General features: G+C 46.9%; 1 protein-coding gene across 1 annotated transcript in view; it reads right to left on the minus strand.

The window, feature by feature from the left end:
* The window catches only part of LOC308382312 (receptor-type tyrosine-protein phosphatase delta), a 170,385-nt gene that overhangs the window by 37,888 nt on the left and 117,497 nt on the right, over positions 1-15,000 (minus strand). Inside the window, 4 exon segments of the mRNA XM_080860029.1 lie at positions 4,145-4,242; positions 4,906-4,947; positions 8,441-8,553; positions 14,886-15,000. The exon segment at positions 14,886-15,000 is cut by the window's right edge and continues 46 nt beyond it. Of these exon segments, the coding sequence (XP_080716155.1) occupies positions 4,145-4,242; positions 4,906-4,947; positions 8,441-8,553; positions 14,886-15,000 (368 nt within the window).

Raw genomic sequence — 15,000 nt, forward strand, 5'->3', positions numbered from 1 at the left:
GGGGATGAATCCACGGATCCACAGCTTCTGTCAGTCCTACTGGGCCTTCTTTCAGGCACGAGTTAGAATGAATGCTAACATTTCCCCTGTTTCATCAGACATGCACAGCCACTCAACAGAGGCATTCATTTTTTGGAGGACGTCTTTGTTGTTTTAATATCGGCGAATGACTTTATTGGAAAAAACGGCTTGGTCTGCAATATTGACACTGTTTCAAGGTGTTGAATAGTCCACAATTTGCAATCAGCAAGCTTGTATGAGAATTGGCTTGTATGAAAATTCCTCTGAAATAAAAATATGAAACTTTTTAAAAGGAGACTTTATGGTGACTGTGACATTTCTAAGGCTCTGGAGTCCCCCCACTTGCCCAAGTCCCATTCCATTCCCTCATTCAAGAGCCCATTTCAAAAGGCCTTCCTCAGCTAACCTTCATGAATATTATTCCACTAATTTCACAAGCACATACACTTGAGGAACATATGGCGGACCCAACCTTCAAGATGAACTCCGTAGTAGTGAGTTGGACTGTTGGCTGTTCCTGCAAAGATTTTAGTTCTGTTTTTTTTATATGTTTTCTTCTCTGGACTGTTTATTCACTTTATACGGTCCTGTGATTCTCTAAAGCTTGAAATGAACTAAAAAAGCATAGCTGTGTGTGTGTGTGTGTGTGTGTGCATCAGTGTGTGTGTGTATATCAGTGTGTGTGTGTGTGCGCCTGTGGCAGGGATTACATAATAGCATGTTATGAAGGTAGGATACTCACAGCCTGAGAAATTACAATGCATGCAAAACAATTGCAAATTAGACCGTCTTTTGTTGAACGCATTTAAGTCTGTCATCTTTTTAAGAACAATTTGTCCTGGTTCCCCCAGAGATTCATACCGACAGGGAAAACAGGTTAACTGTGTGTGTGTGTGTGTGTGTGTGTGTGTTTTGCCGTCAGTATGTGTGTCTGCGCGTGTGTGTGAGAGAGAGAAAGGAAAAAAAGAATGAAGGGGCGGAAGAGAGGATGAAACAGTGAAATGGGAAGGAGGAGAGTGAAAGGAAGAGAGGATGAAGCAGTCAAATGGGAAGGAGGAGAGTGAAAAGATGAGAGGATGAAACAGTCAAATGGGAAGGAGGAGAGTGAAGAGAAGAGAGGATGAAACAGTCAAATGGGAAGGAGGAGAGTGAAAAGATGAGAGGATGAAACAGTCAAATGGGAAGGAGGAGAGTGAAGAGAAGAGAGGATGAAACAGTCAAATGGGAAGGAGGAGAGTGAAGAGAAGAGAGGATGAAGCAGTCAAATGGGAAGGAGGAGAGTGAAAAGATGTTTTGTGCTTAGCATGACCTGACCCGCGGTCTTATTCGACTTGAGCACATTTTTTCCCATTTACTTTAATAATAAAATTATTCCGCATCTTCAGTGTCGTTTGGAAATGAAAGGGTGATATGCATCGGCCCGCAGGCAGACTCTCTGGGTTCGACAATTTTCAAATTACAGTTTCCAGACAATCGTACAATAGCTCAAAATTGGAGCCACAAGCCTTAGACAGCCGTCCTGTTTTTATTTATTTATTTATTTATTTTTGACAGAGACAGAAGAAAGAAACAGGAGCAAAAGAAACAGACTGGCAGATATGTTGAATTTCAAATGTAGCTGTTTAATCTCAAAACACCCTCTCTTTCTCTTGTAAGCAAACAGTTTGCCTGAAGGCACAAGAACCAAGAGAGGACCTTAACTGGGATGTTTAACTTGTAAGAACAGCTCTGGACCCCAACTATATAGGTGAATCATGCTATTCCCCTTTTTTCCATCATTAAGCTGAGTCAATAGAGGACAACGATGTCTGGCTAGTTTTAAAGTTACACACACACACACACACACACACACACACACACACACATAATCTATCTTTAAACTATGTGCATTTTAGTGAGGCTTTGGAGAGGCTTTTGCATTTAAGCTTGTGAGCAATTAAGGGGTGTGTTTTTTTTGCAGCCACGGTCCAGGCCAATCGAGGCAAGCCAGAGCAAAAGAAATCCCTTCAGCCAGCAATACCTACACCATGACCCGTACGTCGTGCCAAATAACTATCATTCCTGTCCACAGGTAATGAGAATATTAAAGCTTCCTCCACACATGCTGAAGTCTTTTAGCCGGCCTGGCGCTCGATCAGCGCATGTGACGTATATTTTTGTCGCTTATTTTATCACGAGACGCAGAGTCGTGCCAACTGCCGCGCGGAAAGCACAAGCGCATTGCTTAAAACAGCCGCTTCCGTCTCAGCGGTGAAGCGAGGTATCCGTAAAAAGATAACGACGGGCCGAGATCACAAGCTGACCACAGCCTTCGTGGCTGAGGCTCTCTCTGTGTGAGTCACAACTATCTCTTCCCTACCCTTTTTGTATTTTTTTTTGGTCTAGGCTGTTTTCCTGCTGTGCTAAAAATGCACTGCCCAGCATATGGCCATATGCTGCATTATGAAGGATATGATCATAGCTCGTCAAACACATTTGGTCCGACCGAGCTCATAACTCATAATGATGACTTTATCACCTCATTTTAATCTCCCCGTGTCACATGGCCAGACCATTTGAGGGTAAATCTTTAGTTAAGCCAATGTATTTTCAACCAAATATGTTGGAACAGTGGGTCGCTACATTGACCGTAATGAAATACGAGGCTTGTTTATTTTTTTCGTCGTCGTCGTCTTCTTTTCTTTTTTTCATTGTGCCCCTAAAATTACTTTCCCTTTTCTCAGGAAAGAGAGAGGGAGGAAAAAAGGGCTCGGAATCACAATTCCATGGCTTTAAGCTGCAATAACTGCCAGGTCTGCTTGGCGGCGAGCCACCGCATGACCTCATATTTTCGGAGAGGAGGCACAAAGGAGGAGGCCAGACCGCAGTCCCCTGGCGCACCGTTCCTCTGGGGAGGGGTCACACTCTCGTGTCACACTTTCCCTCCCTCCCCTCCCTCCTTTTTATTCTCCCTTTCTCTCTTGTATTCTCTCTCTCTTGTATTCTCTCTCTTCTGCTCATTCTCTCTATTTTACTTTCCTGTCTCTATGCCCATCTATGCCCATCTCTCTCTCTCTCTCTCCCTCCCTCCCTCCCTTTTATTCTCCCTTTCTCTCTTGTATTCTCTCACTCCTTCATTCTCTCTATTTTACTTTCCTGTCTCTATGCCCATCTATGCCCATCTCTCTCTCTCTCTCTCTCCCTCTCTCTGTATTCAGTAATGGTCTCTCTCTCTCTCACTCTGACACACTCTCTCACCCTTTCTTTTTTCTCTCTATTACTTCTCTGCTCCTTTTCTTCTCTCTATCACACACACACACACACACACTCTGTCCTCACTTTCGCTCCCTCCATCCCATTGTCAGTCTCACACTCTCTCTTCCCCTCCCTCCCTCCCTCTCTCTCTCTGTCTCCCTCTCTCTTCTCCTCCCTCTCTCTCTCTTTCTGTCTCCCCCTCTCTCTAGTGACCCAGCTGCACCTGCTTGTTTAGTCTGCCTGGCACCGTCTCTCCAGGTAATCCATCTATTGATGCCTGTTTAATACGGTCCTCAGAACGAACCCGAGCACTGAAAGAAGAAACAATGTCGTCACAAAAGAGAAAGAAAAGAAAGAAAGACAAACGATGTCATACACACGGCTCACTCCAATCAGAAGCATACGCTCTCGCCACCCTGTGTCTTGCGTTGGGCGGCGGGCTCTTCAAATTTAGGCCAATGGGCCGACGCGCGGCTGTAAAGCGAGTGCTTCCCCTTCAGCCACAGGCAGATTAATGGCTACCTGAAAAACCCCGTTACACAACCGAGGCCGGAGCTTTAGGCACATTAGGCAATTCTGCAGATTTGGGCTGGGCCCGGGGGATTCTGGGAACTACACTTTTAAGCCCTTGTGAGCTGTCGTGCTGATGTCCAATGACAAGAGAACAGCGTATGATGCAGACTGTTTTTTTTTTCTTTCTTTTATGTGTCTCTCTAAGAACAAAATCAATGTTTCCTGCTCCTGTAGGCTCGCCAGTTCGTGTATGAAATTGCAACCATACTGTATTCCGTGAAATAATTTCAACACCTTGTCAGATACAACACCTACGCAGTTTACAAGCACAGAACATGTGAAGTTTTTCATAGACTTTGTGGGTGTTTCGCCATACCTCGTACTCCTGGGAGAACTTGAGGTTGTCGTTGGCTTTGAGGCGCTCGAGGTGGTCTGCCAGGTCCAGAATGGGGATGGGTGGGTGGTTGGCCATACCTGTGGACGAGATAACGACGATGCAGAGAGTTAGCCATATGTAGGTGTGCCAGGGAGCAGAATATAGACTCTCTGAGTCTCTGAAAGATGTGTGTCAGAGGAAATGGAAAGAACGTGAGAATTTTTTTATTTTTTATTTCAGGCCAGTTTGTCCACTCAAAGCAGTAGCATGCTCGTAAGGAGGTGGGAGGAAGAGGAGAAGGAGGAGAGGGAGAAGAGGAGACAGAGGAGGAGGAGGAGGTATGGACACGGAAGCCAATGACAGGTCATTGAGCTCACTCTCCCAACAGCGCACTCCTGAGAAGTGTGAGAGAAGAGTGTGTTATTCACACAGAAAGCGACGAGTTAGCGTGGTTAGAGCGAGTGAACATGAATTACGAAAAACAAACAAAGAAACAAACAAAACAACTAAACTAGCTGAATGCGGATGTTGTTGCTTTGAGTTATGACATGGGTCTACAGCTATCATCAGTTCATCCACCTGCCATGGCATTACATTTAAAGCACACTATTTTATGTTGTGTAATGGTTGTGAAGTTGACTAAAAAGATGCCCAAAAATAAAAAGAAGCGAATAATATATATATATACATATATAAAAAATCCAGAGTAGGAAACGAAAGAGAGAAAGATGGTGGTGAATGCGTAAACAAGACCAACTAACTTGACAAATGAAGGTTACTGGGGTAACCGCAAACGCCTGAACCTGTGAAAGAAATCAGGGAGGAGGGGCGGGTAAATAATAAATGTCGCAGACGTCGAAGCAATGTGGTGGTCTCTCTAGAAACAAGGAAGGCCTGACTAGCATGAGCTAAGTGTGAAGTCATATTGAGAGCTATTAACTAGTGATGTTGGTTAGCATGAGCTAAGTGTGAAGTCATATTGAGAGCTATTAACTAGTGATGTTGGTTAGTAGAACAACACAGTTTCATGCTAAAGGCTAAAAGCTAAGGCACATGTCCATGCATACACACTATAAAAGCAAACAAGCATTTTTTTTTGTCTTTTTTGTTTTGGGTCACAGACAGAACGGACAAATGCTGTTACAAAAGGCAAGGCAAGGTCATTTCACACACAAACACAAACACAAAACGGCATCAACATAGACACTGAAAATCATGGTTTGCACCCCCTCATCACAGCACACTGGTACACTAGTACACTTCCTCGCGTCCTGCTGGGTAATGGCAGTGATGTTCAGCGGGCCTCTCCCTCATCCAGTAACCGAATTCAATTGAAGGGCACTTGTGCCTGACTGACCCTGTGCCCTGAGATGGGCCTGAGAGTAGTGGCTGGCTGACTGGGAGATTAAATAGGGGGTTTGGAGCAACTGAAGTGCAGACAGGAAACAAGGACTTGGACCATTTCCTCTTGACAAATCGAGGTGTTCTTCATTTTGCAGAGACAAAAGTTAGTTCGCTTCACTCCTGGAAGGGTTAGGGACATTCACGTAATGGAGAGGCAACTCTGGCTTTGCCTCTCCACTTTTCAAGGGGTTAAGAGTGGGGGGGAGGTGTCCCAGTGTGTGGCTAATAGTCTTTCATCTGCGCCACTGCTGACAAAAGTGGGCATTAGCTAATGGAAAAGGCGAGGTGGGGGGGGGGGGGGCGGGGAGGGGTGGGCGGGTGGGTAGGGTGGGAGAGAGCACACAAGTGCCCCTATCTCTGTCCACTCAAGATCCATTTCCAGCATCGGTGACAATGAAAGTGCCATCCGTCGAGTCCAGCTGCGCTGCGCCATGCTAGCATCAAGCACCCTTAAGATGAGAGGAGGGGAGGGGAGGGGAGGAGAGGGGTAATGGTTCGGCTGGGTTGATGGAGACTGAGGAGGAGGAGGAGGAGGAGGAGGAGGGGGGGGGGAGGGAAGGCGAGAAGAAGTGGATATCAATGTAGCGCCACTGAAACGAGGGATGTTAATGGACTGAAAGATGTCTCTAGCGCCCTTTGGAGGGGTACAATGTGCCACTCCTGAGAGTCAATCGGCCAACATTAGGCGCGGAACCAGGTGAATATCCAGGTGTAGGAAGCGATGAGTTCCAACGGGAATGGCGCATAGAGTGCTTCTGGGCGCCACGCGAGTAATACCACTCAAAAGCGAAGCCCCAGCCAGCCGTGGGACATAGCTGGTGAACAGATTGAGCCATGCACTCGTCTTTGGAGAGGAGAGGAGAGGAGTGGGGAGGAGAGGAGAGGGGAGGAGAGGAGGGGAGAGGAGAGGAGGGGAGAAGAGAAGAGAAGAAGAGAGGAAAGGAGAGAAGAGAAGAGAGGAGAAAGAGGAGAGAAGAAGAGAGGAGAGGAGAAGAGAGGAGAGGAGAGGAGAGGAGAGGAGAGGAGTGGAGAGGAGAGGAGAGGAGAGGAAAGGAGAGAAGAGAAGAGAGGAGAAAGAGGAGAGAAGAAGAGAGGAGAGGAGAAGAGAAGAGAGGAGAGGAGAGGAGAGGAGAGGAGAGGAGGGGAGAGGAGAGGAGAGGAGAGGAGAGGAGAGGAGAGGAGAGGAAAGGAGAGGAGAGGAGAGGAGAGGAGAGGAGAGGACAAGAGGGCCAAGGCAACAGCAGCAGGGCGACCATTCTGTCCGGTTGCAATGGCTGACCCGAATAATACGGCTGTCGTCATGGCGCTGATTGCCCCCCTTCCCCCGACCACCTGTCACCCTCGGTGGTGCCAGCGAGCACACGCAGGAAAACACGGGTTAAGCATGAAAGCAGAGGTCTAGTGCAAAGCCGCTGTCTTCCAGAGGACAAATGGGCTGTGACTGCTGTCATTTCCCACAAAAAGGAGAAGAGAAAAGGGAGAAAAAGAGGGGGAGAGAGCCAGGACAGTGATGCCGGGTCAGGAGCGGCTGATTCTCTTCACCGACGGCGGGTGGTAAAGGTCGAGGGCAGCTGACACGTTTACAGCAGCAGCTTGTCCGTCTTTTTTTCTGTCTTTTGCTAATTCCTTCCGTTTCCTCCTTTCTAACAGTTCACACAGTGCAGCCTATCCTCTGTCCTGCTCCTAGACTGAAATGTGATTTAGGTTCTATTCTCCTTACAAAGTGCTCATTTATATTTTTGTTTCGAACTATATATATTTTGAAAAGTATGATATATAAATAATATTCAAGGTTTCTGGGGGTGTTATTTTTCATGTCTCTGGGACAAAATCTTGGGTTAGAGATTTAATGGCATATTGACAAACCAGACCGAAGGGATGTACATATGTAACACCTCCTCTGTCCAGACATCGAGGAACTGTTGCACCGAGGAACTGTTGCCTTCCCTCGACTCAACATCTTGGTCGTTGGAATCACCAACATTATGATCGTGGAATCACCAAACATATTTGGTGGAGGTGTTAAGTCCCCAGAAGGTGACCACAATGAAAAATTGGCCTTTCTCCACCCGATCATTCTCCGAACTCAACCTTACGTTCCTGACATCACAAAATGGGATATCGACACTTAGGGAGATGTATGGCATTCACTGTCTCCACCAGCTGTGCTCGGAGAGACAGAATCGACCACGAGGAGCGTTTGTCACTGTCCACCTGGTTTCTGTGTCGGAAGGGCATGTCCAACAGCTTATCTGACTTTGAGAACACCGACTCTAAATGTCTTGGCACAAACGGCACCTTGAGCAACGTTAACCTTGTACTCAGGTGTGCAGCGTCAGCGAATCTGAACGGGACGCCCCATATGGTTTGGGGGGCTAGTCTCCTCCCCCGGGAGAAATGATGATAAGCTTACAGGTAGCATCATTTCGCCCTTCATTTGAACCTGAATAGCCTCACTGCAATTTACCTGAAGATTTAGAATGGTATCTTCCTTTTACATTCGTTTCTCTAGCTCCTGATTATGAAATAAATATATCTCTTTATACCTCTTAAAATATTTTTTTTAGATCATTTGTATCAATATCTCTTTAGTCGTGTGTGAGGAGATCAAGATCTTGGGTCGTAGAAATGTGCCCTGTATCCTCCTGTCCAAGTGTAAGAATCCAATACAAACAGACTATAACACTACACCTGGGAAACATATGGTACCGAGCAGTTTACATCATACTCACCCCAAAACAATAAAACAAGACTGACTGTGTGTGGTGTGGATGAGAACGATGCACATTCCACATCACAAAATGCCCGCACAAGGCTTAATCCATCCATAGCGTTGTGATCTGAGTTTCCCCGCAGAATATGAAGGTGAAATGGGAAACAGGCGTTGTTCACCTGGCGTTTGAAAGTTGAGCCTCCGTAGCTCCACGGGGTCTGTGGGGTGGTGAGAGGGCATCTCCTTGCTGTGCGGCAGGCTTCCTTTCCTGGCTTCCGACTCGGCACGTTTCCTGTGGAGAGGAAGGCAGAGTGGACAGTCAACAGTGTGTGTGTGTGTGTGTGTGTGTGTGTGTGTGTGTGTGTGTGCGGTTCCTGTGCAGAGGAGGCAGAGTGGATAGTCAACAGTGTGGAGCCTTTGGGAAGCGGTAGTCAGACATTGTCAATATGACCTCTATGTGTGTGTGTGTGTGTGTGTGTGTGTGTGTGTGTGTTAAAGTGTTTGTCACCAGCACTCGTAGCTATCACTCATTACTCACCTCACCCCTCTTTCACATTCTAATGCAAACGGCCTCTCTTCTATAGTTTACCCAGTCTACCAAAGCGCATGTTCACTGCATGTGTGTGTGTGTGTGTGTGTGTGTGTGTGTGTTACATGGGTGTGAGATAAATTGCTCCGTAAGCAGAATTTGAAACTGAAATAACCTCCAATCTCCGACCAATCGTCTTTCTGCTCTCCTTCAGAGCAGCCTCATACATTTACCTTTGATAAGATCACAAAGTGATATCATGACGCATGACAAGATTTATAGATTACGGGAGAAATAATTATACCTGCAGATTATCTTCCGATACATAACTAATCCATAGGCTTTTGATATCCCTATACTACCTGATTTACATCGTAGGATTGATGTAAGCTTAAAAATCCGCTAAGATGAATTCCAGGAACTTTTAACGTTAACGGGGGTGGCCTCGGTTGACACACTAAACGTAACGTGATTACACAGCTTTACACCAATACACACCACACACACCACACCACACACACTACGTACACTAGGATATTCTGTGGAGTCATCCAGTTCATTACTGACCGTGGATTATCTTTTACTTAGTGTGCATTTACGGCTAAAAAGCCAAGTAAAAGACCCGATCGACCTTTATGACTGGAAGATGTAAGCGCATGAGGACGAAAGCGATGAAAAGCTGACAAGAGCAGTGGGGTTTGGAGAAACACCAACCCCGTCTCTTCAGTAATGTGAGAAACAATGAAGGGGATGAGATCTGATGAGTCTGCTTAGCAAAGCCTCTCCACTAGGCCTCAGGCTTTCTGCGTCACAGATCTGATCAGATCACAGGAGAAATAAACCATAGAAACCACAGCCTTGGGGATCATGAGATCATGCAAGTAAAGTCTGTGAGGTTTAGAGACAACATGAGACCAGACGGTGAGTCCACAGCGGGAGGATGGAGATGGTCCAGATCTGGAGATGTAGCCACGTGTGTGTTTGTGTGTGAGTGTGTGTGTGTGTGTGTGTGTGTGTGTGTGTGTGTGTGTGTGTGTGTGTGTGTGTGCGTGTGTGAGTGTGCGTGTGCGTGTGTGCGTGTGTGTGTGTGCGTGTGTGTGTGTGTGTGTGTATTCTAGTTTGTGTGCACATGCCTCTGCTTGCAAGAGTATGTGTGTGTGTGTGAGAGAGTTTCAGGGTGTAAGTGTGTCTGTTCCTTCATAGGTACGTGTGTGTGAGTGGTGTATAGATGGGACAAGTTCACTTAAATGACAGTGGGTGACATTCCCAGATCAATGAGAAACAGCAGGGGTGCCTTGAGGTGCAGGCAAGACTGGTCAGGCACAGATGAAATAGAGTGTGTGTGTGTGTGTGTGTGTGTGTGTGTGTGTGTGTGTGCGAGAGAGTCTGTGAGTGTGTGTGTGTGTGTGAGTGTGAGTGTGAGTGTGAGTGTGAGTGTGAGTGTGTGTGTGTGTGTGTGTGTGTGTGTGTGTGTGTGTGTGTGTGTGTGTGTGAGTGTGTGTGTGTGTGTGTGTGTGAGGTGCAGGCAAGACTGGTCAGACACAGATGAAATAGGTGATCAGCACCGCTGCACACTGAGCTGCTGGCCTAGGAGAGCAGTCATACTGTGGGGAGGGTTTCTGTGTGTGTGTGTGTGTGTGTGTGTGTGTGTGTGTGTGTGTGTGTGTGTGTGTGTGTGTGTGTGTGTGTGTGGAGAGCAGTCATACTGAGGGGAGGGTTTCTGAGGGGTCTCTCAAAGTCACGGAAGGATCTTTGATGGCTGTGTTTCAGGGATGCTACGTCATCGAGTCCCGCCAAAAGGACTGTTCCTATGTCTAAGATCATTCGAATTCTACCAAGGGCCGAGTCCGTTGTTCAGAGAATTTTCAAGGATGCCGTTGGAGTATCCTCTGCATTCTTAAAGCGCCCATAATCATATGCACACGTACCGGAGCCTTTAAAAAAAGAAGTATCACGGAATTTGAAGGCAGGACCTTTTCAATGATGCACCCCTGCACACACTCTAGAGACTAGACTATTCCATTGTTTGTTGTCTAAATGCTAGGAAGGAGTCTTGCCTAGCCTCTGAAGGGCCCGACTTGGAGGGACTAGGAAGGACCCGGCGTCCTATCAAGGAAGCATCCTTGACTTTGAGAAACACCTATGGATCCCTTTGGTGATGATGATACATGTCTAATGTCTCTGCACAGCTTAACAAATGAACCATAAGGATGTGTAGCTGGTCATGCATGTGTGAATGTGAATGTAATTTAGTTTGGCCATGCAATAGCACCCGTATATGTATATCAAGACTGAAACAAAATGTGAATGTTTAATCGCAGAAAAAAAGCAAGGCATTCAACACTGAAAAGCAGAGACATTAGATCTGAATGCTGATTTTATATATATACAGTAAAAAAGAAAAAATATACATATATATTTTAAATGTATAAATAAAATCAGCATTCAGATCTAATGTCACTGCTGTTCAGAAAAAAGAAATACATGTTCAAAATGAAATGTGGTAAAGCCATACATAGCATCTTTCTGCATGACCCTTCATAATGACGAGTGGGGAGTTGTCCGTGTGACAATGTCAAGTGTATCATGAGCTGAAATAAACCTCCTTTGACCCAAAACTAGTGTCGCCATGCTTTCTGAGATTCTGTGTGCACCTATTGTGAGTCACAAGTATAGCACATGAACAACTGATGACAAAGACAACAACAACAACAGATACAGTCTGTGGTGTTTGGGAGTGCAGGGTGCACAACAATGTAATTACAATATTGATAACAGCCTTGACCGGAGAGGGAGTGTGAGGGTATGTGTGGAGGAAGAGGGTGAGAGAGGAGTGGGGAGGGGAGAGGAGGGGAGAAGAGGAGAGAGGAGGGGAGAGGAGAGGAGAAGAGGAGTGGAGAGGAGAGGGGGGAGAGGTGGGGAAAGGAGAGCAGAGCGGAGTAGAGGAGGGGAGAGGAGAGGAGTGGAGGAGTGGAAGAGAGGAGAGGAGGGGAGGACAGGGGAAGGGAAGGGAGAGGAGTGGAGGAGAGGAGACAAGAGGCGGGGAGGGCAGGGGAAGTGAGGGGAGAGTAGGAGAGTGGAGGAGTGGAGGAGAGGAGTGGAGGGGAGGATAGGAAGGGAGGAGAGGAAGGGAGGGCAGGGGAAGGGAGGGGAGAGGAGGAGAGTGGAGGAGTGGAGGAGAGGAGTGGAGGGGAGGGTTTGAACTATTTCCTATCATTTCTTACCTGTCAGGTTTGCTGCTCCAACAGTGAGCACAGAAAGGAGAGATAAAGCATTGAAATTAGCTGTCACCGATGTGTGCACTGTCACCGATGTGTGTGCACTGTCACCAATGTGTGTACCGTCACTGTCTGAAGCATATGCCATGTCTGACAGATTTAACACTGGTTTCGGTAACACTTTATTTGGATAGTACGTATACAGCGATTTACAGAGGGCTAGTTGAAATTCAAGTTGTCATTCTGAATTTTCACTGAACAATTGATCCCTTTAACCAAACCCAAACCCTAACCTTAACCTGTACTTTACAGAGTTTCAAGAGATAGTTTGTTGATTATCTGAGCGTTTCTACTGCGGGACCATACAAATAAAGCGTGGCCGCCCTTTTCTCTTGTTGTGAGACGGTGGTTTAACTAACATCATCGCGGTAGTTAAGGCCGTAATATGCACATTAGTTTGACTGGCGGTGGGACGTGCATCACAACGCCACATGAAACGTGTGATTACACCGCCTTGGGGTTTCTGCCTCAGTGCCCGAAGGCTGTCATTCTGTAACATGTGTGTGTGTGTGTGTGTGTGTGTGAGAGAGAGTGTTTTGTGTTTGAAGGCTGTCATTCTGTAACATGTGCAACCGACCAGGCAGTTTCCGTTCCTCTCAAGCAAAAACATGGGCCCCAGACCTGTCTGTGTTTTATATTCAAATCGTTTCGCAGGAATGTTTTTTTTTTTTCACAGAACAAATGTGATGTAATCTTAGAGAACATTAAAACATAATTACTCAAATTCTACCATCAAAACGCATAAAATGACCCACTCTTTTGCAGCCATCATTGCAGATAAAGGAAACTTTGACAGGAGAGACAGACAGAGAGAGAAAAATAGATTTTATTTGAGTTTCGACTGGCAGCAGCCTGGCTTCCTACAAACACAGCTCTGCCATTTAGTCTATTAAGCCCTCAGCTTGCTGGTCACAATCAGAACGATGCTTCAGTCGCCATGGAGGCGCAATTACCCACTCTCCTCCACTCTCCTCCGCCACGCGCTCCAGCCAATGACTCACGCCCGCGCCAGACGCATAATGGACTGCAGGGGAATTAGCCAGGCTCTCTCTCTCCCTCCTCCCTCTCTCTCTCTCTCTCTCCCTCCTCCCTCTCTCTCTATCTCTCTCTCTCTCTCTCTCCATCTCTCTCTCCCTCCTCCCTCTCTCTCTATCTCTCTCTCTCTCTCCATCTCTCTCTCCCTCCTCCCTCTCTCTCTATCTCTCTCTCTCCATCTCTCTCTCCCTCCTCCCTCTCTCTCTCTCTCACTCTCTATCTCGCTCTCTCCATCTCCCTCTCTCTCTATCTCTCTCTCTCTCTTGCTCTCTCTCTCTCGCTCTCTCTCTCGCTCTCTCTCTCGCTCTCTCTCTCGCTCTCTCCATCTCTCTCTCTCTCGCTCTCTCCCTCCCTCCCTCCCTCCCTCTCTCCCCATCTCTCTCCCCTCTTTCTTATTAGGTGTGAATGCTGGACTCCATATCTACAGATGCTGGACAGCAACTTTGTTTCTGTCCATTTAACTCCTTCCTATTTTTTTCCCAGCCGGTGGTTGAAAGCAGAGCAGACTCTCTAAATTGAGATTCCTGAGACTACCATTAATGTGTTTAGCGCTGTGACTCTGATAGAGAGTGATGTTGTGTAAATGGCTTTTTATTATTATTATTTATTAGAGGCATTTCCATATATTCTACTGTGTTTCATCTGCTATCTATCAGCCTCTGCACTGGTCCATAGTATTGGCTATAGTATATAGCACTCCGGTACAGGGCGTGGTTCTCATCAGAACTAAAACAGACCCTGACAGGTGAAATACGTCACAGTTATGCACTGGGAACTCTGAGCTTGGCCATGGCATTGACTCTTTGATTACTGTGTAAATCTGCCATGGGATTACCACCCACCCCACACACACACACACACACACACACATACATACACCGAACACACACACTCACACACACGCACACACACAAACGTACGCATGCATGCACACCACGCGCACACACACACACACACACACACATACACACACACACACACACACACACACACACACACACACGCACACACACACACACACACACACACACACACACGCACGTTCATGTGGGTAGGACCATGTTGTTTCCTTGGGGCTGAGAGGACCTCTGAGGACAGCTTAAGGGTGTCTCTGTTTGTGCCTGACTCAAACCCCAGGGCTGCTTAAAATCTGTTTGGTTTCTTTTTTGAACTGCCTGTCAAAAACCTCTTCCCTGTCACAACGCTATGACGTCTCACAAGAAGAGAGCCATGAGACAAGAGATCACTGGCTGTCAGGAGCTTGAGTGATCAAAGGACGGAAGAGAATACGAGTGTGAATGTGAGACGGAGATGAGTCGTACACACGCCCCTGATCGAGGAAGCTGGGAAATGGCTTCTAGTATGTTCTGTGAGGAGCCAAGGCACCGGCACCGGGGCGGAATGGCGGGCTGGGGTGAGTGGTAGGGGTCATTTCAGTTTATCCCTCGTGCACACACACACTCACACACACACTCTCACACACACTCTCATACACACTCCCACTGATATGCAGCATCGCTCAGTGAGCTTTTGACAAATGAGTTGTGACAGGCAGCAGCTTTTTTCCCCACAAGGGCTCGAGAGTGTGTGCTTGTGTGTGTTAAAGTGTGTGAGTGTGTGTCTAGGGTTCTCAAAACCATGTCTCTTCCGATCTGTGGATCAGCTCCCCCTTGTAAGTATTTAATGCGGTGTGTGTGTGTGTGTGTGTGTGTGTGTGTGTGTGTGTGTGTGTGTGTGTGTGTGTGTGTGTGTGTGTGTGTGTGTGTGTGTGTTTATCCTCACCTCTTGTAGAGCAGGATGGCGATGACTATGCAGATGATGAAGACCACGGCGAGGACAGGCCCCACCACCCATAGCAGACCCTCCTCTTCATCGATGATGGGCTGGGGGTCGTTGT

Source organism: Sprattus sprattus (assembly GCF_963457725.1).
Source record: "Sprattus sprattus genome assembly, chromosome: 21".
Classification (NCBI taxonomy): domain Eukaryota; kingdom Metazoa; phylum Chordata; class Actinopteri; order Clupeiformes; family Clupeidae; genus Sprattus; species Sprattus sprattus.